The sequence below is a fragment of the Corythoichthys intestinalis genome, chromosome 1 (genome assembly GCF_030265065.1).
Source record: "Corythoichthys intestinalis isolate RoL2023-P3 chromosome 1, ASM3026506v1, whole genome shotgun sequence".
Classification (NCBI taxonomy): Eukaryota; Metazoa; Chordata; class Actinopteri; order Syngnathiformes; family Syngnathidae; genus Corythoichthys; species Corythoichthys intestinalis.
Window position 1 is genome coordinate 64221854 of NC_080395.1, and position 25742 is coordinate 64247595.

Below are 25742 nucleotides of genomic sequence, written 5' to 3' on the forward strand. Positions count from 1 at the left end.
TGAATGTAAAGTAAAATAAATTAAGGGTCATTCAGGGTCCCTATGGTACTGAGGCCCGGGACAATATACCCGGTTGCCCCCCCTACCGATTCCTGGCCCGGTGGTTGGGGATCCCTGCTGTATACGATTTTGATTCAGAGAAGAACCTAATATCTGCAATCCTTATCTTGTAAAGATATACCGATATAGAAATGAAAGTTCCAAAATACAATGAACAAACATATGGGAACAACAGCTATTCAAAAGTTGACATTTGCTCTTTATAGGGCAAGTGATTATTTTTGGTGATTAAAAAAAAACGTACTTATGAGCAATTAGAGTTTTAAAATGATTAATTATACTATTTTAAATCATTATATATAATGTATTATATATTTTTTTCATTGTTATATATATATATATATATATATAATGAATTAAAACAATGTTAATGTAAGCTAAAGTAATTATATTAAAATTAACAAAAACAGAAAACATTAGTTACGGCCCCAAGTGACACGCTAAAGTTGATTTTTGTTTTAATATTATTTAACTCATTTTGTGCCACGGACGGCAGTAGGTGTCCAATTCATTGTAACTGGGAGGAATAACTGTGGACTGGCACCTTTCAGCGCCATTGATGGCACAACATGTCCAATCCATTTTGACTCCCCATCAAAATGGATTGGACATCCAGCACCGTCAATGGCAGCCATTAAGTAAAATAAGTGCCATGATGGTAGTTAAAAAAAAAAAGAAGTCATAATTCGTGCACAAAAGTTTTTAAAACATTTAAAAAAAATAAAGTTTATTTCTAAATTGAACCTCGTGCACAGATTGAGTAAACGCTTAGACAAATATGTTTATTTTTTCATCTTCTGGACAAAGCACCAACTAGGCCAATAATGCAATTGTGTTAGGCAGCACATACAAACTCTTTTCTTTAAACCATCGCCCTCGGTGACTTTACTTCCATTGGTTGAGACCGCATGAGTGCACATAAAAGCCATTGCAATTTCTATTTAAAAGGCGATATGCTATACATATACAGTATGGTCATTCAAGAATTGAAGGACAATTTGATTTCAAAATGCTTGAAAAATAAGCCTCAACTCCTCTGGTGTTGTTCTACTTATTCATCAATAATAGGCAAAATCAACTATCAAAGGCTCATCTCACAAATCAATGGCAAATTTTGCCCCTTTGAGCAGCTAAAAACAAGAATAACGGGTGGAAACTTATTTTGCTCTCAGTTCCGCGTATGCGAAAAGCTCTCTTTTATCACGGTAACTCAACTGCAAAGACTTAACCGGGGGCGGAAAGTGGAATGTCTTGGACTGGCCAAGTTAATCACCAGCCCTTAACCCAATAGAACATGTATTTTACCTCTTGAAGAGGAGACTGAAGGGAGAACCCCCCCAGAAACAAACAAGAACTGAAAGAGGCGTCAGTAAAGGCCTGGAATACCATTTCTAATGACAAATGCAACAGCCCTGTGAAGTTAATGTGATGCAAGTAAGGGTTATGCCATCAAATATTACATGCTATTCACTTTAATTTAATCATGTATGTCACAGTACTTACTATTACTTACTTTAAGTGGGCGGGTTCAAAGAAAAGATAATCTTTTCTGTTTTTAAACACATCCTGATGTAAAAACCACAAAATAAAAGTTTTAATTCTGAACTTTGTATCATATTGTTTTGATCTGAAACCCAAATGTCTTCAGAAACAACGGAATTGAACTTGCTGTTCCAATACCTTTGAGGTGACTGACCTTCAAAAGTATTGGAATAGCAAATTCACTTCCTTTCGGACAAGAATTTAGTTTTAATAGTGTAATTAACAATGTAGCAAAGCAGAATCAAACAAAAACCATGTTTCCAGTAGTGAAGCAATCGACTAATAAATACAAATTTATTAATCAATCGTGAGAAAAAATTACATTTATTATTTCCAGGCACTTTTATGTCGAGAAGGTTTAGGATTTCCAGCCTTTTTATACTATGAATAAATACGTAAAAAACAACTACTCCCCAAAGAAGTTAAAGGCTTTTGCCTTCCTCACCAACGCAAAGCATTTGACAAAAATAAAAATGAATCAAAAAGGTCTGGTTGTTCTCAGTCCATAAGCAACTAAAAAGTAGGTTTGAATGGATAGAGGACAGGTTCCATAGAATTACAACATCTTTTCTTTGCCCCCACAAAAGTCTTAAATTGCTTTACATTACATATAAACCAGATGACATAATCCTTTCTTGGAAGAAAAACACAAGGGGAAATCATTTTACATTAGATAAAGAATATTATTATTGTACACTTTGAGATTTTCAGTAATAGACAAACCAGCAGGGCTATTCCTGAAGAACGAATCAGATGAATCTCGGTCGTACAAAAAACATTCACAACTGTCATGTACAGGAATCAGATTACTTTGAAAGATAAAACTGAAGACGTTAGTTGAAGCAAAAAAAGAAAGAAAAAGAAATCCTCACATTTCTCTATATGAAAATAAGCACACAGTATTCTACAATGACCAAATCCAGTACCTGATTTCAAGCAAACGTATGCTTTTCTCTTTTTCTGAAGACGATAAACAAGTATAAACTCTGTGAAATACTGGAAGTCCAAGTACAGCTCAAATGGCCCAGTATTTAAATACCTTCAAAGTCTAAATCAAAAACAACAAAAACATTTACAGTATATTTGGAATTATGCAAATTTGTCAAATACAGGTAGTCTTAATTATGAATGAGTTCCGTGCCTATGCTGGCGACGTAACCCAAATTGTGGCGTAAGTCGTAATTAACCCTTTAAGTACCCCTAACTACCCCTTGGAGCTCAAAATAACTATCCAAAAACATGTATTTTTACATCATAGTAATAAAGTAAAAACAAAACAAAAAAAGCGGAAAATGGCAGACGAGACAATATCACGTGACTAGGAAAAAAAAAAAAAAGAAGACTGGGGATAAAATGGTGGACAAGCGTTGGCGACCTTAAGTCGAAATCACATAAGTTGGGTACGTCCGATCATAACCTGGGGACTACCTGTAGTTTCAAACTCAAACAAACAAACAAACTCAAACAAAATGTCTCAATACTTACTTTATAAGCATGAAATTGGGTGCTTAAAATGACATTTTTTTTGCTGGTAGATGTTATATTCCTGTGAAACATCAATTACGTTATTTTATTTTTTTAATTTCAAATATGTTGTATTGGCTGATCAAGGTATCATAAAAAAGGTCATTGCTCACTTAAACACCTCATGTCAATTTGTTTACTTGTCAGATTTAACTCCTTCATAAGCATTTGAACAGAAAACAAATAATCAGTTTTCACGAAGTTTGAATAGAACACATTTACTTCTTCAATAATGAACAACTAAACAAATGCTAATCAAGGAACCAATAGTTTGGGCCAATCAGGTTCCATGACGGATAAGGCAGCAACAAAATACCAACAAGGGATGACAGCTGGAAAAAAAAGCTTGCCTGTCCTTACCACTGCCTTCAGTTTTCATGTTAATTTGGTAGCATATCCCGCTTACATGTTGAGTGTGTTTGTCATTGTGTTGCTTGACTGAAAAGCCTCCCACAGACAATGGGCACATCATTGTATGATGACTAAAGTAGACAACCTGCAGTGGAGTCGTTATGGCAACACATGCTTGCCAAACTAACTGTTGAAAAGGGACAAGAGTGAACACACCATCTCACCGTTCCCACCCTTTCTTTCTATTTCACACTCTACATATGTGTTTATTGAAATGAGGTGAAGAGGATTTTCCACAGCAAGGGTGAATCTTGAGGTTCTTCACCTTGTGTGCTGTCGTGCAACTTGGCTTCTCATTCTACCGCACAACATAATTGTCTCTAAGCACGTAATGCCAATACAGTATGTACCTGTGCATACACAGTTTCTCCCCTTCATTGGAATAGCATTACGTTGTAAATAAACAAAAAAACTGTCTCTTTCATAGGGGCCAAGGCGCTTGGGTGGAGCATTAAACATTTTAATTCCCTAGACCACTTATAATTATCACGGTCACAGGTTAGGTAGAACCCATCCCAGATGACCGAGCGTGAGGCATATAAACCTTATGCTGGCTGCCAGCCAATTGCAGGGCACATGCTGTTCAGACAAATTAGTATTCACTCACATAGTCTCACAAGGACAATTTAGATTCTTCAATGAACTTAACCCTTTATTGTCAAACGTATCACATTTGATACGCTTAGAATTTCATGATTTTGAGACTAACTCAGAATTTTGAAATTTCTCAAAAAAAAATTGATGGATGCAAGTCAAGACATGTACATATCTCCAGGTTCCATGAGAAATAAAAAAAAAATCAGTATTTAGAAATATTTACAGATACTAATGCGCTTATATTCATTTTAATTGTTGTTTTTTTTACAAATTTGAAAAAAAAAGGTTCCATTAAGACCTTATTTTTCAAATTTTGGGATTCTCTGGCAATTGCTTCATGTTGCAACATGAATGTTTTCGGAATGTAGGGAGAGGAAAATATGGATTCTTCACATGAGGCTGAAGCTCAAATTCAAACCATTACTTCAGAACATGAGGCAGATGTGCCAACCACTGAACTGCTTTGCCTGCAAGAAAAACTGTCCGCTTATTCTCACGAGGGTCGCAGGAGTGCATGAGCCTATGCCATTGAACCCTTAAACTCGGAACTACACTATAAGCGGACGAGCAAAACAATCAGACACTGTGCTGCCCACAAGGAAGAAAGAAAAAAAATCATCAGAAGATAGACATGCTCCTCCAAAAAATCCAATTACATACAGTATAGTCTTACTATTATAACACTATGTACCCACGGAAACATGAAACGTACTTTTCTTTGGTTGCGCTGACACTAGTATAACATTTTGCCATGCAAACCACAACATGTTGGAGTGGTGGTGCTGTACGTCTGACATTATGCATGCAGAATGTCTATTTTTTTTTCAAATAAATATGCAACAGGTACAATACAGTTCTCTTGAGTACTGGTATAAATTTTACAAATGGTGGGCTAATAGATTAGATTGTGTGTAGCACTACAATCATATGTGCAAAACAAACACACACAACCCCCCACACATTTAAGTATATTTGCAAACCTACATTTCTATCACATAAATATGTATATACGGTATAATATACTGTACATACAGTGGGGCAAATAAGTATTTAGTCAACCACCAATTGTGCAAGTTCTCCTACTTGAAAAGATTACAGAGGCCTGTAATTGTAAACATGGGTAAACGTCAACCATGAGAGACAGAATGAGAAAAAAAAAACAGAAAATCACATTGGTTGATTTTTAAAGAATTTATTTCCAAATTAGAGTGGAAAATAAGTATTTGGTCACCTACAAACAAGCAAGATTTCTAGCTGTCAAAGAGGTCTAACTTCTTCTAACGAGGCTCCACTCGTTACCTGTATTAATGGCACCTGTTTTAACTCATTATCAGTATAAAAGACACCTGTCTACAAACTCAGTCAGTCACACTCCAAGCTCCACTATGGCCAAAACCAAAGAGCTGTCGAAGGACACCAGAGACAAAATTGTAGACCTGCACCAGCCTGGGAAGACTGAATCTGCAATAGGTAAAACGCTTGGTGTAAAGAAATCAACTGTGGGAGCAATTATTAGAAAATGGAAGACATACAAGACCACTGATAATCTCCCTCGATCTGGGGCTCCATGCAAGATCTCAACCTGTGGCGTCAAAATGATAACAAGAACGGTGAGCAAAAACCCCACAACCACACGGGGGACCTAGTGAATACAGAGAGCTGGGAACACAGTAACAAAGGCTACTATCAGTAACACAATGTGCCGCCAGGGACTCAAATCCTGCACTGCCAGACGTATCTCCCTGCTGAAAAAAGTACACGTCCAGGCCCGTCTGCGGTTCGCTAGAGAGCTTTTGGATGATCCAGAAGAAGACTGGGAGAATGTGTTATGGTCAGATTAAACCCAAATAGAACTTTTTGGTAGAAACACAGGTTCTCGTGTTTGGAGGAGAAAGAATACTGAATTGCATCCGTAGAACACCATACCCACTGTGAAGCATGGGGGTTGAAACATCATGCTTTGGGGCTGTTTTTCTGCAAAGGGAGCAGGACTACTGATCTGTGCAAAGGAAAGAATGAATGGGGCCATGTATCGAGAGATTTTGAGTGAAAATCTCCTTTCATCAGCAAGGGTATTGAATATGAGACATTGCTGGGTTTTTCAGCATGACAATGATCCCAAACACACAACCAGGGCAACAAAGGAGTGGCTTCGTAAGAAGCATTTCAAGGTCCTGGAGTGGCCTAGCCAGTTTCCAGATCTCAACCCCATAGAAAATCTGTGGAGGGATTTGAAAGTCCGTGTTGCCCAACGACAGCCCCAAAACATCACTGCTCTAGAGGAGATCCGCATGGAGGAATGGGCCAAAATACCTGCAACAGTGTGTGAAAAGCTTGTGAAGAGTTACAGAAAACGTTTGGCCTCCGTTATTGCCAAAAACGGGTACATAACAAAGTATTGAGACGAACTTTTGGTATTGACCAAATACTTATTTTCCACCATGATTTGCAAAAAAATTCTTTAAAAATCAAACAATGTGATTTTCTGTTTTTCTTCCTCCACATTCTGTCTCTCATGGTTGAGGTTTACCCATGTTGACAATTACAGGCCTCTCTAATATTTTCAAGTGGGAGAACTTGCACAATTAGTGGTTGACTAAATACTTATTTGCCCCACTGTACATGTGTATAATATAGATCAGTGCTGAACTGTGAGTGCTACAACTGGGCCTTCAGTCAAAAAAGTACATCACCATAGAAACAGTAAAGCCCAGAGATAACAGGGCTATGCTATCTGCTATCTTTACTTATGTTTTTGCATTACCACATTAACTGTGATCTCAGAAAAGTGCTTGACTCCCTTTGTCATGTTTTTGTGTACCAGTATTAGAAAAAAATGTACATTTAAAATTGCAAAAACAATTAAATAAGAAAAATTTGATAAAATGATTGCACTCACCAAAATGGATGTCCAACAAAGCACTTTTTATCAATACAAAATCCATTCTCCTTGTATTCCTCAAAAATAGTTAAATGAATGGCTGTAGAGTTTATCTGTATGTTTCAGCTCAATAAATAACAATAAATAGCACAATTGGGCCACGCAGAGTTCCCAGGCTAGTTTAGCCCAATGAGTCCACCACAAAGTGCGCCATTTTGGGTTAAAAGAAGTTAGGTTTTGTTGAGGAAATGGGCATTTGATCCTTTGGGTGGCTGAAAATAGTGTGGCGCCTTGAGTGGCGCAAAAATGCTCAAAAACGACCATAATGGATCACGCCGAGCAGCCAGGGAGGTTTGATCACATCATGCCACTTGTGCCACATTTTGGGCTAAAAGCCTTAAATTATGTTTTGTCGGAGAACAAGGATTGAAGATCACTTTACGGGCCATCTTGGCCAAAAATAGTGCGTGTCTGGCGGCCAGGCAAGGTCTCTCGTTCTCTCTTACTCCCCACACTCACTACACAGTGTTTTCATCGAAGACTTTAGGAAGGCCTTTAAAACTGTATTTTTGTGGGTCCCGTCTACTTAAATCAAATCTGATTGGTTGATTCCTCTGTCACACATGAGGCTTAGCCTTCCCTCAGATTAATCCAGCAAACCAGATCTTGTTAGAGGTTGACAACTACGTATGATTGGTTAACATGCTTTCAGGATAAGAAATCTTTAGCTTCTGATATGAACTTGACAATGGACATGATGAGATCACAGATAAGAGGGAATGTGTTGATGCACTTACATTAAATGAAACAGAAATTCTTAATTAATAATATTTAAAATTCATTACAGTGATCCCTCGCTACTTCATGTTAAAGTCCATTGTGGATTTTTTTCAATTAAAAAAAAAAATACAGATGAGGTAACCCGAGCCCATTCCGCAAGCTCACGCTCGCTCCCTCCCTCTCCTTGCTCTTTGTTCATCAGTAAGTGAACTGGAGTCGCTTATTAAAATAAGCCACAATTGACAGACGGTTAAGCTTTGATCTTGCCAGAGATTCGACTTTCAAAGCGCCTCATGCGTCAGTCATCGTTTAACTTGTTAAACAGTTGCGGTGGCAACACATTGTGTGTAAGTGAGCAGCTGGAGCTGATTTGAATGGACACTTGATGAAGCATTTAGTAAAGACAAGCATTTTTTTTTTTTAACTTTTTTAAAATGGATAGGGCGTCTACCTTTTTTCTTGTTTAAAAAAAAATTCTGTGGGACAGTAACATGTTTAAAACATCATAATTATTACATTTAAAGTGCTTAAAAACATTTATTAAAATATACATATATACATAAAAGTTTTTTGGTTTTTTTAATTATACAGTGGTACCTCGACATAAGATCGCTTTGACACAATTTTTCGACATCCAACGTAAAATTTAACTCGCCATTTGTTTCTACATCCGATGAAATGCTCAAAATACAACGATTTATGACAGCGTCGCAATTTCATTGTTTTGCCGCAAGACGCACACACGGCGGATTTTCTTGTGAGAGAAATCAACATGGGTTCCAAGAATGTTAAAGCAGGTGGTGAAAAAAGGTGAGCCTTACCAATGGAAAAATACTAGCGTGGGGTGCGCGTCTGTGAACTGCTTGACAATAATCCTCAGACCTCCGTTTGCCAGTCAGACAACCATCGCCATAGAGATCGCCAGCTTTGTCAAGTTTTTAATCATTTATTTCAGAACTTGTGCAACACAACATGCCAACTGCCTGCAACAACAGGACATTAAAACTGAAAGTAATCTCAACTGCACTCTCTCTCTCTCTCTCTGCTGTCAGCCCAGCGGTGCATTCAGGTACACCACAGAAAATACGACTGCCACATTAGATCCCGATTTGTTACATTATTACAGGTATTATTATTATTACTATTATTATTAATCCAGACCCACTTTGAGTGTTTGTTGCCAAAAAGCTCAATCTTGGTCTCATCTGACCAAAGCACAATGGGACCGTGTGTATTTTTGTGTGAGACCAAGATTGAGCTTCTTGGTCTCATCTGACCAAAGCACACGGTCCCAGTTGAAGCCTGGGACCGTGTGCATTTTTGTGTGAGGTCGAGATTGAGCTTTTTGGCAACAAACACTCAAAGTGGGTCTGGCGTGCCACGAAAGATGCGCGTGCGGAAAAGCACATCATACCCACTGTGAAGTATGGGGGTGGGTCAGTGATGCTGTGGGGCTGTTTCGCTTCCAAAGGCCCTGGGAACCTTGTTAGGGTGCTTGGCATCATGAATGCTTTGAAATACCAGGACATTTTAAATCAAAATCTGTTGCCCTCTGCCCAAAAGCTGAAGATGGGTCGTCACTGGGTCTTTCAGCAAGACAATGACCCTAAACATATGGCCAAATCTACACAGAAATGGTTCACCAGACACAAAATCAAGCTCCTCCCATGGCCATCTCAGTCCCCAGACCTTGTTTTGTTGGCAAAAGGGGGTTGTACAAAGTATTAACATCAGGGGTGCTAATAATTGTTTTTTTTTTTGTCATCTGAAAGGCATAGAAGGCACAGGAAGTTCCCCACTGTTTTATACATATATATATCACTCACACACGTACTTTAAATACATACATATACTGTAAATGTATGTATATATAAATAATTAAAATAATTTGGTAACAGAAATCCATACAAATGCATCATCTTTCACTTAATATTTAGAGCTGGCACATTGTCCAAAGTCAATTAAACGCATCCCGTTTCAAGATAGACATTGTCACTGATTCATAAAGTGCAATTTTTGTCAGATATTTGTTTCTGTATAAAATGACACATAAGAATATCCAGAGGTGTAATCTGGCGATCAACATGGACTGCATGTGTTCATGAAAAAGTGTCATCAGATCAGAAAGAGAATGTCACCCTTGGTCCTGGATTTAGTGTTCGTTTTTGGTACGATGGCAAGAAAAGCAGCTATTCAGTGGTCAAACAGTAATGGTTGACAGGAAAGCCATGACTGCCACGCCACAAAAAATAAGTAGCGTCTGAAGAAGGGAGTGCCTGTAAAACAAACACTCATATTTAGAGACATGAAATTAATATATATATATTTTATTATTATTTAGGACCAATTTAGTATATAGCATGCCTCAAACTGGATTCCTCTAGCAGATCAGGAACTACATTCACCAATGCAATGTATATAAAGCCTCCAGAGGTGAATGGAAGTATCCAGGAAGTTGCATTTTCTAGAAACAGGAGAGAAATGCTGTAGTTAATAGGATGTTTGAGGGTACGTGTTCAAAATCCAGGACACAAGTTTACCTGTGCCTTTTGGTGACTGAGAACACAATGCGAAGCAAGCCCCCAGCACGCCAACCAGTGCGGTGGACATCTGCAGACGTGCAGCACTCCATCGGTCGAACCCAGCTCGCAACAAAATGGCAAAGTCCCCCACCTGTGGACAACGACATGTTTCGTGCAACTGGAGTAGCTAAACTTTCAGTGACTTCACAGCACAGTTGTGGCTATTTAATTTCTCTGGCTAAAACTGAGGCAAATGTCATTTGTCAAACATAATCAGGTCCAAGAATCTCACCTCGTGTGGGATTTCATGGAGCAAAATGGCAAATGTTGTAAGAAACCCAACCTGAAACCAAAATAGTGTTAGTGAAATTACTTTCTTACTAATCTGTATTTAAAACCATACCGTACTTCTAGTCATTTAAGCAACAGCATTCATGGACTGTTTGTTTTATATTCCAATTGCTTCCACAAGATCACTGGTGAAATGACTTGGGTGTATGTGAGTTTGTAGAAATCTAGCCAACTTCCTCTTTGGCACGTACATGCATCGTTCCTACTGATAGCCTTATGTCACACCAGCTGGACTCATATTGTTTCAGCTACATTATGTACTATATGGTCATCTACCTACTCATTGGATATTCATCCACGATTCTGCTGACTAGCCCGATTCGTAATTTTAGACTTTATCCTAGCTAACTCGATGGACCCACCTATGGCAAGACAGTTGATAGGGAACCTAAAACAAAGGTTAATATATATATTTAAAATTTGAGTTTATTTTCCAAATTTTGACATTTGTACCACTCTGAAGTATGAATACAGTACATTTGAAAATCTCAAAAATATATTAAATGGACAGTAAGTGCCGCAAAACTAAAAATGGGCTTGAATTGTCAGCACATATTTTTGATCCGGCAAAGCAAAATGAGTTAGAAGTCACACAGAGAAATTCCAGCAAAAAAAAAAAGTCTTAATTGAAAATTAAAATGTTCAAAATTGATATTCTCTAATTAAATATTCCATAAATGCCTATTTTATCAATTCAGCGGCAAGTCACAGTACAGTGGTACCTCTACTTACAAAATTAACTAGTTCTGGAAGTTGAAAATTTGAAGATTCTGTATGTAGAGACGTGTTTTCCATGTAAAAGCCCTAATCCATTCCAAGCCCCCTAAAATTCAGACATGAATCTTTTATAATGCATAAAAACGTATAGAAACGTGAAACAAATACATGTTACAATTAGATTTAGTACAATAGTCATAAAATCAGCTTTGTGCATAATGTAAAAAAAATACAATAAAATAAAGAACAAAAGTTACACTGGAATAACGTGTAAAGCTGACAGAACACAACGGGCGAATGAAGAGGACACTCGAATACACAAATATACATACAGTAGAGGTCCCTCTTAGCCAATTGGATGCCAGCAAAGCTAGGCAATAGCCAATAGCAGAGCAGCAATGAGTAGGTTACATTTAGTAAACTCTGGGAGCTGTGAGTACCAGCCATACAGTATTTTCACTTTTTGTATCCTGAAATTTCTTTCCTAACAAGAGGCAATATTTTCCCGTTGAGGCGTGTCTTAACCTGAAAATTCTGTATGTAGAGACATTCGTATGTAGACGTACCACTGTATTGGCAAGCTGGTGAAAAAAATATGATAAAAATTCAAAATCTTCATGAAAAAAACGTGTGACATCTTGATCTAGGATCCCTACGACTCCTGAGAATATATGATTTAATTTCAAGACTCACAGTTTTCATATGCAAAAGGCCATTAATGAGAAAATCATATTTAATACAGTTAGGGACAGAACATCATTTATTTATTGGACTGCAATCATAAATTCGATATCAGAGTGTATAGACCTAGTACAGTGTGCTGCATATGCAAAAACTGAGTATTTTCGCTGTGCTTATTGCTTATGAAAAAAAAAAAGACTTGAATCTTTACAGAATATTACAAAATAATAGATTTAACTGTTTGCCATTGTTTTAATACATATAACAAAATGTTGCATTTCATTCAGGAACAATGAACTAATATGCGAATGAAGAGTTCCAAGGTAATGAATTAATTTACTGGATTGAAACTCTCCGTTTCAGTTTGCATCATGGCAGAAGTGAATAATAACCTTACCTTTTGATATCACAGACTTTTGAAGTTTACATTAATGCATTTCTTCAATTATGTTGCCAGTTGACTTTCATTATTCAGTGATTATAACAAGCTTTTAGGGCCAAATGGGGCAAATCACGGTATTTATGACATGGATGTTGAAAAAAAAAAATTTCTTCAGAAAAAGTGTGACACCTTGATTTGGGATTCTTATAGCTCCTGAGAATGTATGACCCACTGTTGTGACTCAGTTTGACCTTTGCAAATGAAGCCATTACAGTAATGAGAAAATCTCTGAAAATATCATTACGAATGTTTACACGCTCTATGACATTTAATTACAGGTAGTCCCCGGTGTCACGTCCCGGAAGTCTTGTTAATGTTTTTTGTCAGTTCATGTCAGATTCTTTTATTTTGGTAGTTGCGTGCCTCCATGGGCTAACTTTACTTCCTGCTCTTGCCAATCAGGCTGATCATGTCCACCTGTGACCCTCTGTATAAATAGCCTGCTTCTAACCCTGCCCGGTGTCGGTTTGTCTGCTATCCTGCCACGTCATATGCCACATCCTTGTGTAAGCCCTTTTTTGATCACGATTCATGTTTTTAAACCCATGCCTTTTTGTTTCTTGAAGAAGTAACTCAGTTTATTGAGGTCCAGCTGTTGCTGTGAATTTTTGTTGATTGATGTCCAGCTGTTGCTGTGAATTTTTGTTAACATTTTTTTAACTCTACTAATTGGAGAATAAACACTTTGTTTGAGCACAACTATCGAGCATTTGGGTCCTTGGTGCATCCTTGTCAGTACAAACCGACTAGTATGGACCCAGCCGATTGTGAGCAGCTCCACGCCGCATTGCGGCATCAAGGAGGTCGTTTGAAACACGAGGACCAGCTGTGTGTTGTTAATCAAGGAACAAGGGAGCTTCACAGCCAACAGAGCAAATTTCAAGCTTCGATCACCCAGCAACTTAAACTTTTTTCAGACAAACTCTAACAGCTTTTGACCCCAGCGAGTGGCCCACCTCCCGGATCATCACCTACCGCTGCCACCCCTTTGTCACCAGAAGTACCTGCAAACCCCGTGTCAATCCAGCTGGCTGCTCCGGAAGAGTTTTCCGGGGCTTCTGGGGACTGCAGACCGTTTTTGGTACAATGCGAACTGCATTTGAGTCACCAACCGGCCATGTATCAGACCGAACAGTCCAAAGTGGCATTCATTATTTCCCACATGACCGGCAGAGCAGCAGCCTGGGCCACCGCCGAGTGGGCACGGAAGTCAGAGATTTGCAACTCGTTTCAAGTCTTCAGTCAGACACTGAAGAAAAATTTTGATCATACCATCCCAGAAAGGGAGGCGGCTAGGGCATTAGTTGGGCTGAAGCAAGGCCAACGCCGAGTTTCTGACTATGCTTTTGAGTTCCGGACACTAGCGGCTGAGAGTGGTTGGAACGAAATGGCCCTCCTAGATGCTTTTCTGCATGGACTTTCAGATTCCATCAAGGACCAGCTTGCTCCCCTGGACCTTCCCTCAGTAGTGGCCATGGCCTCCCGGATTGACAGCAGAATCTGTGACGGAATCAGAGACAAGAAACAGACCGCACAGTTGCCCATTCCTCCGTGGGGGCGCTCCCACGATCAGCTGGCAAGAGTTCCACCTGCTGCAGCTCTCTCTCCTGGAAGAACATCATCCTCGAGCAATCCAAGTGAACCGATGCAACTGGGGGGGACAAAGCTGACCCCCGAGGAACGCCATCGCTGATTCGTGGAGAGACGCTGTTTTTACTGTGGTGAACTGGGACATATCCTGGCAGCCTGCTCGGCAAAATCAGGTCCATCAAGCAGGAAAAAAGCGTCGGTGAGTCCTTCACGGGTTTCCGTCCTCCCTTCACGCAGGTTGACTCAGGCAAAGTTGCAATTCCAGGGGCGTAACAAATCCGTTGGTGTGTTGATTCAGGGGCTGATGAAAGCATTATGGATTGGACGTTAGCAAAAAGATGGGGCCTACAACGTGAGGTCTTAGACCAACCCTTAAACGCTAGAGCGCTTGATAGCAAGCTCTTATTCAGTGTGACCCCATGTTACAGAATCCGTAGTTTTGACAATGGCAGAGGGACATTCCGAAGAAATCCGGTTCCATCTTTTCCGTTCTGCACAATACCCTCTGATCCTCGGGTATCCCTGGCTTGTTAAACACAACCCTCACATTGACTAGGAATTGGGATCAGTATTGGGGTGGGGGGAGCAGTGCAGGAAAGACTGTTTCAAGAACGGTAAAGAGCCAAATAATACCAAAGGTCAAGAACCCTATCCAGATCTGTCCAAAGTACCTGACTGCTACCTTGATTTGAAAGAAGTGTTTAACAAGGCCACTTCTCTTCCTCCCCACAGACCCAGTGACTGCGCTATTGAACACCAGCCGGGGGCGGTCATCCCCAAGGGGCGTATCTACTCAATCTCCGGACCGGAGAGGGAAGCTATGAACGAGTACATCACGGCATCTCTAAAGGCTGGACTCATCCGGCCCTCTTCTTCACCAGCAGGGGCAGGTTTCTTCTTTATGCAGAAGAAAGATGGAACACTACGTCCGTGCATTGACTACAGTCATTTGAACAACATTACAATAAAAAACCGGTATCCCCTTCCACTCATGAACGAAGCCTTCGATCTGTTACAGGGGGCAAAGATATTCACAAAGTTGGAATTGCGCAATACCTACCACCTGGTGAGAATTCGTGAAGGGGATGAATGGAAAACTGGGTTCAACACACCTACAGGACATTACGAGTACCTCGTCATGCCTTTTGAGCTGACTCATGCTCCAGCGGTATTCCAGGGACTGGTCAATGATGTTTTGAGGAACTTTCTGAACATTTTTGTTTTTGTGTATCTGGATGACATTCTCAGATGAAAAGACGCACATTCAACACGTTAGCTCAGTATTGCAGAGACTGTTAAAAAATAAACTATTTGTTAAGGCCGAAAAGTGTGATTTCCATGTCACAACAATCTCCTTCCTTGGTTTTATCATCGAACCAGATCAGACAAAGATGGACCCTGCTAAGATCAGTGCTGTGCTTAATTGGCCAACACCCACTAGCAGAAAGCAGGTCCAACAATTCTTAGGCTTCGCTAATTTCTACAGGCGTTTCATCAGGAATTTCAGCTCCGTGGCCGCACCACTCCATGCCCTGACCTCAGCTAAAGTCCGCTTTGAGTGGAATCCACAAGCAGACACTGCTTTCCAACGGCTTAAAGGCCTGTTCACGTCTGCCCCTATCCTCACTGTTCCAGACCCACAGCGCCAGTTCATTGTGGAAGTAGATGCATCCAATGAGAGCTTAGGAGCCGTCCTGTCCCAACGCTCTGCCGGCACGGAGAGGCTTCACCCGTGTGCCTTTTTATCGCGCAAGTTCTCGTCGGCTGAGCGCAACTACGATGTCGGTGACTGTGAGCTCCTGGCTGTTAAAGCTGCTCTGGAAGAGTGGAGACACTGGTTAGAGGGGGCTAAACACCCGTTCATTGTTTGGACGGACCACAAAAACCTAGAGTACATTAGAAAAGCTAAGAGACTAAGTGCACGCCAGGCCAGGTGGACATTGTTTTTTAACAGATTTAACTTTATACTGTCATATCGACCCGGTTCCAAGAATGGTAAACCTGATGCCTTGTCTACTGTTTCCGATTACAGGCAATCCCAAAGAGCCAGAGCACATCCTGCCGTCAGATTGTGTGATCGGGGCTGTCACGTGGCAGATTGAGTAGGTAGTCAAGCAAGCCAACAGTGGATATCCAACACCTAGTGGCTGCCCTTCGGATCGACTGTTTGTGCCGGAGAGTGTGAGGTCCCAAGTCATTCATTGGGCTCACACGTCTCTACTTACCTGTCATCCAGGGGTGAAGCGCACAATGTTTGTCATCAAACAGCGGTTCTGGTGGCCCTCCATGGAGAAAGAGGTGGGGGAATATGTGGCAGCCTGCACTGTCTGTTGCAGAAACAAGCCGTCCTCCAGAGCACCTAGGGGACTCCTGCATCCGCTCCCCATTCCCAAGCGACCCTGGTCGGACATCTCCCTGGACTTCGTCACAGGACTTCCACTTTCGCAAGGTAACACTGCCGTCCTGACGGTTGTGGATCGTTTCTCCAAGATGGTACATTTCATTGCATTGCCCAAGCTACCGTCAGTCAAACAGACGGCTGAGATCATGATGAATCACGTGTTTCGTATCCATGGGTTCCCAAATGACATTGTCTCAGACCGTGGGCCACAATTCATATCACGTTTCTAGAAAGAATTCTGCTCCCTCATTGGTGCTTCTGCAAGCCTTTCTTCATGTTATCACCCACAGTCCAATGGCCAGACGGAGCGGCTCAACCAAGAGTTGGAGACAAGCCTGCAGTGTCTCGTGACCCAGAACCCTGCCTCGTGGAGCACTCACCTTACCTGGGTGGAGTTCGCCCACGACACCCTTCCTACCGCAGCAACAGGACTGTCTCCTTTCCAGTGCGCTTATGGCTACCAGCCTCCTCTGTTTCCTGAGGGGGAAAGGGCAGTGGTGGTTCCGTCAGCTCATGCCCTGGTTCGACGCTGCAATCGGATCTGGGCTGCGAAACGGAAGGTTCTCACCCTCAGCGCTGCGCGAATGAAGAGGGTAGCCGATTGCCATCGGTGTCAAGCTCCAGACTACAAGGCTGGGCAAAGTCTGGTTGTGTGCCAAGGACCTGCCCCTTCGGGTGGCTTCCAGGAATTTGGCACCTCGATTCGTGGGCCCTTACCCGATTGCCAAAGTGGTTAACCCTGTCTCTGCGCGCCTCAGTGTTCCCAGGTCCCTCCGGGTTCACCCCACCTTCCACGTCTCCAGGATTAAGCCATTTAAGGAGAGCTCCCTCGTCCCGCCTGTCAAGCCACCGCCTCCTCCTCGCATGCTGGATGGGGGTCTTGTCGATACCGTCCGGCGGCTTCTAGATGTGAGGAAACGTGGGCGTGGTCGGCAGTATCTGGTGGACTGGGAGGGGTATGGCCCGGAGGAGAGGTCTTGGATTCCTGCAAGTTTCATTGAGGACAAGGACCTTATCAAGGACTTTGAGGCACAGCAGTCTCGTCGGTCGTCTGGAGCCGCCCCTAGGAGGGGGGGTACTGTCACGTCCCGGAAGTCTTGTTAATGTTTTTTGTCAGTTCATGTCAGATTGTTTTATTTTGGTAGTTGCGTGCCTCCATGGGATAACTTTACTTCCCGCTCTTGCCAATCAGGCTGATCATGTCCACCTGTGACCCTCTGTATAAATAGCCTGCTTCTAACCCTGCCCAGTGTCGGTTTGTCTGCTATCCTGCCACGTCCAATGCGACATCCTTGTGTAAGCCCTTTTTCATCACGATTCATGTTTTTGAACCCGTGCCTTTTTGTTTCTTGAAGAAGTAACTCAGTTTATTGAGGTTCAGCTGTTGCTGGGAATTTTTGTTAACATGTTTTGAACTCTACTAATTGGAGAATAAACACTTTGTTTGAGCACAACTATCGAGCATTTGGGTCCTTGGTGCATCCTTGTCACCCGGGTTACGAATGAGTTCCGTTCCTAGGCTGGCAATGCATTACAAATTTCCATGTAAATTGGAATTAACCATTTAACTACCCTTAAAAACAAAATAACTGTCCAAAAACACATTATACATCATATTAATAAGATAAAGTAAAAAACAAGATACTGCGAGGTATGTTGTGTCAAATGCCGTTATATAATGACTATTTGGGCTTAAAAAAAAACAAACAAAGGGGGGGGGGGCTTTACTTGCCTTGCTGAGAAAAACGGCGCTATGGAAAGAGTAGGGAGGTGAGGTGGGGAGAGGGGGGGGGGTATCATGGCTGCTCAGGTCGCCAGCGTCGCCTATCTTAACGCGAGCCCGCCATCTAAACTAAAAAAAAACTGATTGGGACTTTCAAGAGGAGTCGGCGCCTGGGAAGCAGCGGGAAGCATCCTAGGCAAGACCTAGGTATTGTTTACATTAAAAAAAAAGTTGTAAAGTCAAAATCATGTAAATCGGGTATGTCTTCACTGCTACTGTTCAAAAGATTGGGGTCACCCAGACTATTTTGCGTTTAGCATGACCGGTAATAAAAATCATACTAATTTAACGAGTTGCAAAATGAATAGAAAATATAGCCAAAACATTGACAAAATTACAAATAATGATTTTTATTCAAAATATTTTTTTCCTTCATACTTTGCTTTTGTCAAAGAATGCTCCTTTAGCAGCAATTACAGCATTTCAGACCTTTTATTTCAGGATTCTACTGTTAAATTGTTGCTGTAATCTGGAGAAATTTAACCATTTGCTTCCAGAAGACCCTACCATAAATTTTAATGACTAAATAGGTACTGTACTTCTTGCGTACTACTGTATACAGTCAAACCGCTCCCACAACAGTTCAATAGGGTTGAGATCTGGTGACTTTATAGGCCACTCCATTACGGAGACAATACTGGCTGCCTGCTCCCTAAATAGTTCATGCACAATTTGGAGGTGTGGTTTGGGTCATTGTCCTGTTGGAGGATGAAACTGGATACAATCAAGCACTGTCCACAGGCTATGGCATGGTGTTTCAAAATAGTGTGATAGCCTTCCATATTCAAAATCCTTTCTACCTGAAGAGGGCCTGACTCCATCTGTCAAGCATCCTGAGGTAATGTGATGGGTTTGGATTGCTTTATTGCTGGTAAATTGGGGGAATCAGACTACATTTATTTGTTAGTCCTACTTGAAAATTTTACGCGCACAACCTCCATCAAATCCTGTCAAATAGTCCATAAAACACAGGGCGACAAAAAAGACCTATCCATAATGTTTTGAAGTGTCCTGTCCGTAACAGAGGTAATGTCGGAAATAGTCTAAAAAATAAATCAATCTCTTCATTCCTGTTCTGTCATCCTTGCACAGGCTCCTTGCTCATTTTAAGACGTTTTTTAAGTGTGTTCAGTTAGTGTCTATCTATCAGTTGTTTGTTTGCAATTATTGAGACAAATGACTGTTGGGAAACAAAGCATATGAGAACATTTCATGTTGTATGTGGCTTAGAAGGCAAAGAAATGCAAGCAACAAATGTCCATATTTTTGAATGACATGCAAACATTTCCTCACCTTTTTGCTAACAAGGAAGCTTCCTGCGACAGCCAGCCCATGTGTGAAGTTGTCAATGCAGTTGGCCAATAGGTTCAGGTAACCACTTGTCTAAAATATAGTGCAGTTATTGAGGTTATAGATTTGGATTGAGCTGTAAATTTTAAGACAACCATATGCGTCTGAATTAAAAGCAGTTCAAGATGCCGACTAGGAGTGGGAACCTCTTGGTACCTCACGACACGATATGATTTGCGATAACAAGCTCACGATAACGATGATTTCACGATATGGCGATACGACTATCGATACATTGGTCAGGAAATAATTCTAGGATATTCTACAAAACAACTAGTGAAGAGACAAACAAGCTATCTTCATCCTTCTGCTGTAAATTTATCACTAGTCGACGTCTAATCCATTTGAACAAGGACGGTGGCAGCGAATGAACACCTCCTACTTCAAACGGGCCCCTCCCATTTATTTGGCCGTTAGTGGCAGCCAATGCCAGGCAACGAAGTAATTTTGGGCCATTTCAAGTCATTACGTGTTGATTTTGGAACGTTTTGTGGGGAACTTCTTGTTGAATATTTATGGATCATTTCCTGTTGAGTTTGTGTTACAGAACAGGAAGTGACCCGTGAATCTCGCAAATTAATAGGCAGTGACTCAAACTCAACAGGAAGCGACTTGTAAATGTCCCATAAATCGTAAAGAGTGACGATGAATGCTCTGGTTTCGAATGAACGAACATTCATTTGCCCTGTCTTAATGGATTAGGCGTTGGGTGCCGTCAATGCCAGCCATAGTTAACTGAGACAGAGACACTATTATGATTTTGGTAGAAACTTGTTGGTTCTTTTTTAACACAATATTTCGATTCTTGACATGAGCGTATCGATAACCTTTTGGGATGCAATGTATCACAATATATCACTATTTCGATATCTTGTCACACCCCTAATGCCGACAGCTTGCCATTTATTGTAATGTCGTTAAATCAATGAATAAAAGGTGGATGGTAAGTCTTCATGACTTAGACAGCAAATGCTTTAAATGTAAATAGGTAGCTTACTCTCCTTACGTTACCCATGGCACAAACTTTAGATTGAACAGCAATCTTATTTCTATTTTTATATTTTTAACGAGGCATGTCCATTAGACTTAAAAATGCTCGCACTAATTGCCTAATTTTAGATGGGTTGACTCAGGTTAATCATTGGGTGTGGAATAAGAAGAGTAGGTGACTGTAAAACTACTTAAATAACTTGATGACAACCCTTTAAAAACACTAAAGCCCTTGTTAAACTTGTTAAAACATCTTCAGACAATGTTTTTGTGGTTTTGTTGTGTTAAAACAGCACATTTTGCTATAAAAAGAGTAGTGTGCTTGTAATGTGTATCATCAAACCTGCACGCTAATTAGCACAAAGCTTTGTATTTACAACACCCTTTAAAGCTGGATACAGCTTTCCTTTCAAGAGGACTACACATTTTCAGATACTATAGCCAAAACATGTCACCATGTCATGCAGAGTATACATATTTGGATGCGAGACCTCAGCAGATCTTGAAAGACCTCTGCTCAGAAATCTAATAATTGTTTATGCCTAATGCCCATTGCTTTTTGAATACTTATTCAATAAAATATACGTCTGACAACATAGATGACAACATTTAGCGCAGAACTCTTTAAGGGATATGGATAAACATGATATTATATTATTAAATATTAGCTTTAACAACAACGGAGAGAAGGATACATCTTTAAGATACTGTACATAAAATCCTGGTCCTTCTCAAAAATTAGAGTATTATGATAAAGTTCATTTCTGTAACGTACTGGCAAACATTAGACTTTCATATATTTTAAATTCATTACACACAAATGAAGTTGTTCAAGCGTTTTATTGTTTTAATATTGATGATTTTGGCAAAAAAGTCAAGAAAAAACAAAAATCTTTATCTCAAAAAAATAGCATATCATGAAAAGGTACTCTAAAGAAGCTACTAACCTAATCATCTGAATCAACGAATTAACTCAAAACCCCTGTGAAAGATTCCTGAGGCTTTTAAAAACTCCCAGCCTGGTTCATTAGTCAAAACCGCAATCATGGGCAAGACTGCCGACCTGACTGCTGTCCAGAAGGCCATCATTGACACCCTCAAGCAAGAGGCTAAGACACAGAAAGAAATTTCTGAGCGAATAGGCTGTTCCCAGAGTGCTGTACCAAGGCACCTCAGTGGGAAGTCTGGTGGAAGGAAAAAGTGTGGCAGGAAACGCTGCACAACCAGAAGAGGTGACCACACCCTGAGAAAGATTGTGGAGAAGGGCCGATTCCAGAACTTGGGGGACCTGCAGAAACAGTGGACTGAGGCTGGAGTAGAAACATCCAGAGCCACCGTGCACATGCATGTGCTGGAAATGGGCTACAGGTGCCGCATTCCCCAGGTCAAGCCACTTTTGAACCTGAAACAGCGGCAGAAGCACCTGACCCGGGCTACAGAGAAGCAGCACTGACTGTTGCTCAGCAGTCCAAAGTACTTTTTTCAGATGAAAATTTTGCATGTCATTCGGAAATCAAGGTGCCAGAGTTTGGAGGAAGACTGGGGAGTAAGAAATGCCAAAATGCCTGAAGTCCAGTGTCAAGTACCCACAGTCAGTGATGGTCTGGGGTGCCATGTCAGCATTGGTCTACTGTGTTTTATCAAGGGCAGGGTCAATGCAGCTAGCTATCAGGAGATTTTAAAGCACTTCATGCTTCCATCTGCTGAAAAGCTTTATGGAGATGAAGATTTCCTTTTTCAGCATGACCTGGCACCTGCTTGCAGTGCCAAAACCACTGGTAAATGGTTTACTGACCATGGCATCACTGTGCTCAATTGACCTGCCAACTCTCCTGACCTGAACCCCATAGAGAATATGTGGGATATTGTGAAGAGGAAGTTGAGAGGCCTCCATAATACTTAAGCAGTGCCGCAGGCTGATTGCCTCCATGCCGTGGCGCATTGAAGCAGTCATTTCTTCAAAAGTATTCCTGACCAAGTATTGAGTGCATAGCTGATACAATTAATTGAAGGTTGACTTTTTTGTATTAAAAAACACTTTTTTGTATTGGTCAGATGAAATATGCAAATTTTTTGAGATAGGGATTTTTGGTTTTTCTTGACTTTTTTGCCAAAATCATCAATATTAAAACAATAAAAGGCTTGAACTACTTCAGTTGTGTGTAATGAATCTAAAATATATGAAAGTCTAATGTTTAGCAGTACATTACAGAAAATAATGATCTTTATCACAACATGCTATTTTTTTGAGAAGAACTAGTATGTCGACTCCTTGTGATCAAATTTGTATAACAGTTACTTGAATACCACGTAAAACATTGCGTGCACAACTAAAGGTCTTACTGTAGCGAAAATTTTACACGGGAGCTAATGTATTTTCAATAGTATTTTTTCAAATATTATTCTAATACAGGCTTAAGGCCTGTCAAGGCACCCATCAAGTAGTTTTTGTTCTTGATCCTCTTTTGTTTTTATGGAATCTACCTTTGAAGTTTTACTCTTTTGTCATTCGTGAACCAATTGTCTTAAAACTTGGTAGCGATCTTGCATGGGCCAGTATCTATCGATCCTCAGAGCCTGATTTTATCATTATTTTTTCGTATCATGGCTGACTGATGAATTGCGGATTTATTGGTGTCTGTCAATGGAACAAGTAACGTAATAAATTTGATGATGACAAATAATTTTTAAGGGATTGTGTCTTATTTTAAGTATGATGAACTAGGGCTGGGCGATATGGCCTTAAGTACATATCACGATAAATTGAGCAGATTTACCTCGATAACGATAAATGACGATAAATTCGCCCAAGTAAACAGTTATATAATTTGAAAATTTGAATCAATGCATGGAATACAAATTAACAGTTTCTCGTTAAATTTATTTACCAGCTTTCAATTTAACAATTGCACATGCAGTCTAAACATTAAGTATTTAAAAAAATCTTGTAAACAATAAGAATTCTTGTGTGAACATTTATAACAGCTTGTATGGCTTGAAAAATATCATCACTTGAATTTCATTCAATTCATTCCGCATTGTTATACACTAGATAGTGGCATACGTTTAGATATTTAGAATAGATACAAATACGACACATCCACCCGCCCCCCAGAAATTATACTTAATTAAAAAATAAAATGTTTCACAAACCTTTCCTTTCTTTTATTCGGCTCAATTTACATCTTATGATTTTGGAAATCCTTACAGTATGCAATAATATTCCTGTTCCCAAGCATTGTGCTTACTGTAGTGTAATTTTTACAAAGAATAAACAATACATAGTTACTCGCCGTCATCTAGGACGAGCCACTTACAAGACTAGCACTGTCGTGTATTACAAATACTGCTTTGAACACATCTTCACAGACAAAAGCAATGACACAGGCTTAAAGAGGTCAACTTTAATTGTGTAAATCACACTTAATGACGACACGATCTCCTGGTTGAAATAGACGACATCCACTTAATTCTATTGAAGATACTGTATGTAATGCTGAGGCAATTTGTCAACTTTACTTTTAAAAAGAAACTTGCACTGTTTATCCAGTAGATGGGGCTCTTGCAGTGTGTCAAACAGTGATTCAATTTAGGGCAATTGTCTTAAAAGTGGTTTATTGTTTCAGAAAGCCTCGGTTTTTCCATCTTTATCTGGAACCCGTCAAGAGTTTACTTAATGTCGGGTGAAAGTTTGGCGAAGCTAACTTAAGCCCGACTTCATCCCGTTTACTTGTAGCGTTAGCCGCTAGCGTTAGCTGCTAGCGTTAGCCTACCGGGCTTCTGTTTGATTGGCTTCCTGAAAACCATGTGACTCCAAACGTAAGCGCACTGTCTGCTTTCTTAAAGGGGAATGAACATAGCTGAACAACACAGAGTCAAAGCGGGATGAAAAGGCTATATTTTCTTCTTTTATTAAATTACCGAATTTACCGACATGGTCAAAATTACGTCGGTCATCGTGAAGAATTTCGGTAACGGTACATTTTCGGTTTACTGCCCTGCTCTATGATGAACTATATATTTTTACTAGAAACTAAAAATATACCGATTATCGGCCGGGCCGGTTATCTGAACCGTTACTTGGAAATTTGACGTATATTGGTGTCAGCCTTTTTTTTAAAATCTAACTGGATTATTTCGGCTCAGATGCAACCGGGCCTTTCTCTGCTGTCTGCTGTCTCCTACACTCGTATTCACCCCGTCCTGATTGATTAAATGGTAATGGTAAAATGGAGTTATGGTAACAAAGCACCAGGAGCAACGTGGGCTTTAGTATCTTGCTCATGAATACTTAGACGAGGTCATCAGGGTGGAGAATCAAACCCACAGTCTCTGAGTTGCGGAACGATTACTCTACCACTGAAATAAGCCGCCCCCTATTATTGGCTATTAGTTTCTATTTGTGTGATACAATAAACATGCTTTAGGCATCTCAAAGAAGGTAGGTGTTTGCATATTCAATTTTTTACACAAGTTTTTACACTTTTACTGCAAATGAATATCAGCTCCAAAAATCGGTTATCGGCCCCTCTAACTACTAATAATCGGTATCGGTCCTGAAAAACCCATATCGGTTTATCTGTACTAGAAATTAAACTCATACCCTTGGAAGACTGTTTTTTTTTTTTTTTTTTTTTTTTTTTTTTTTTTTTTTTTTTACAGTGCTGTAGTGTAGTATCAGCGACACCAACCAGTGTCCCACGAAAAATGGTTTGACCTTGAAAGTTCCATTGTACTTTATATAAATTACCTGTAACATGAATTATTATTTGTTTACCTTTTGTACAGATAAACCACAAGCATAAGCTACTGTATATGATAAACATGTGTTTTAAATTTATTAATTTAACGTCATTTGCAAATGTTATCTATTTCGCACACATACCTTGACATTTTCAGATGTTTTGTGCAGACTCTGATGCTTTGGGGCTTTCTGGGACCCATTTCCATATAACACACGAGCCTTTTCACTGCACACTGAACTTGCCTTTACAGAGGGGTGGAAGGCGAAAGCATCATATGATTATATTTATCACAATATTCATTACCAGTATTGATCAGTTGGCAAAAATGTATTAACTCAATATCAAAAGTCAGTGTACTGTATCATTCCAATTTTA

At 40.2% G+C, this 25742-nt stretch overlaps 1 protein-coding gene across 2 annotated transcripts in view; it reads right to left on the reverse strand.

Annotated features, from left to right (window-relative positions):
- Window positions 1–450: 450 nt before the first annotated feature.
- slc39a13 (solute carrier family 39 member 13) overlaps window positions 451–25742 on the reverse strand; it is a 43256-nt gene continuing 17964 nt past the window's right edge. Inside the window, exons 5-10 of one of the 2 annotated variants that reach the window (XM_057843226.1) lie at window positions 25508–25609; window positions 19576–19665; window positions 10610–10660; window positions 10336–10468; window positions 10160–10259; window positions 451–10071 (exon numbers count right to left, since the gene is read on the reverse strand). In XM_057843226.1, the coding sequence (XP_057699209.1) occupies window positions 9996–10071; window positions 10160–10259; window positions 10336–10468; window positions 10610–10660; window positions 19576–19665; window positions 25508–25609 (552 nt within the window). In that variant the 3' untranslated portion in view covers window positions 451–9995. Of the gene's footprint in view, window positions 10072–10159; window positions 10260–10335; window positions 10469–10609; window positions 17485–19575; window positions 19666–25507; window positions 25610–25742 lie in introns of those variants that run through there. The other variant, XR_009064125.1, reaches the window with a different exon arrangement.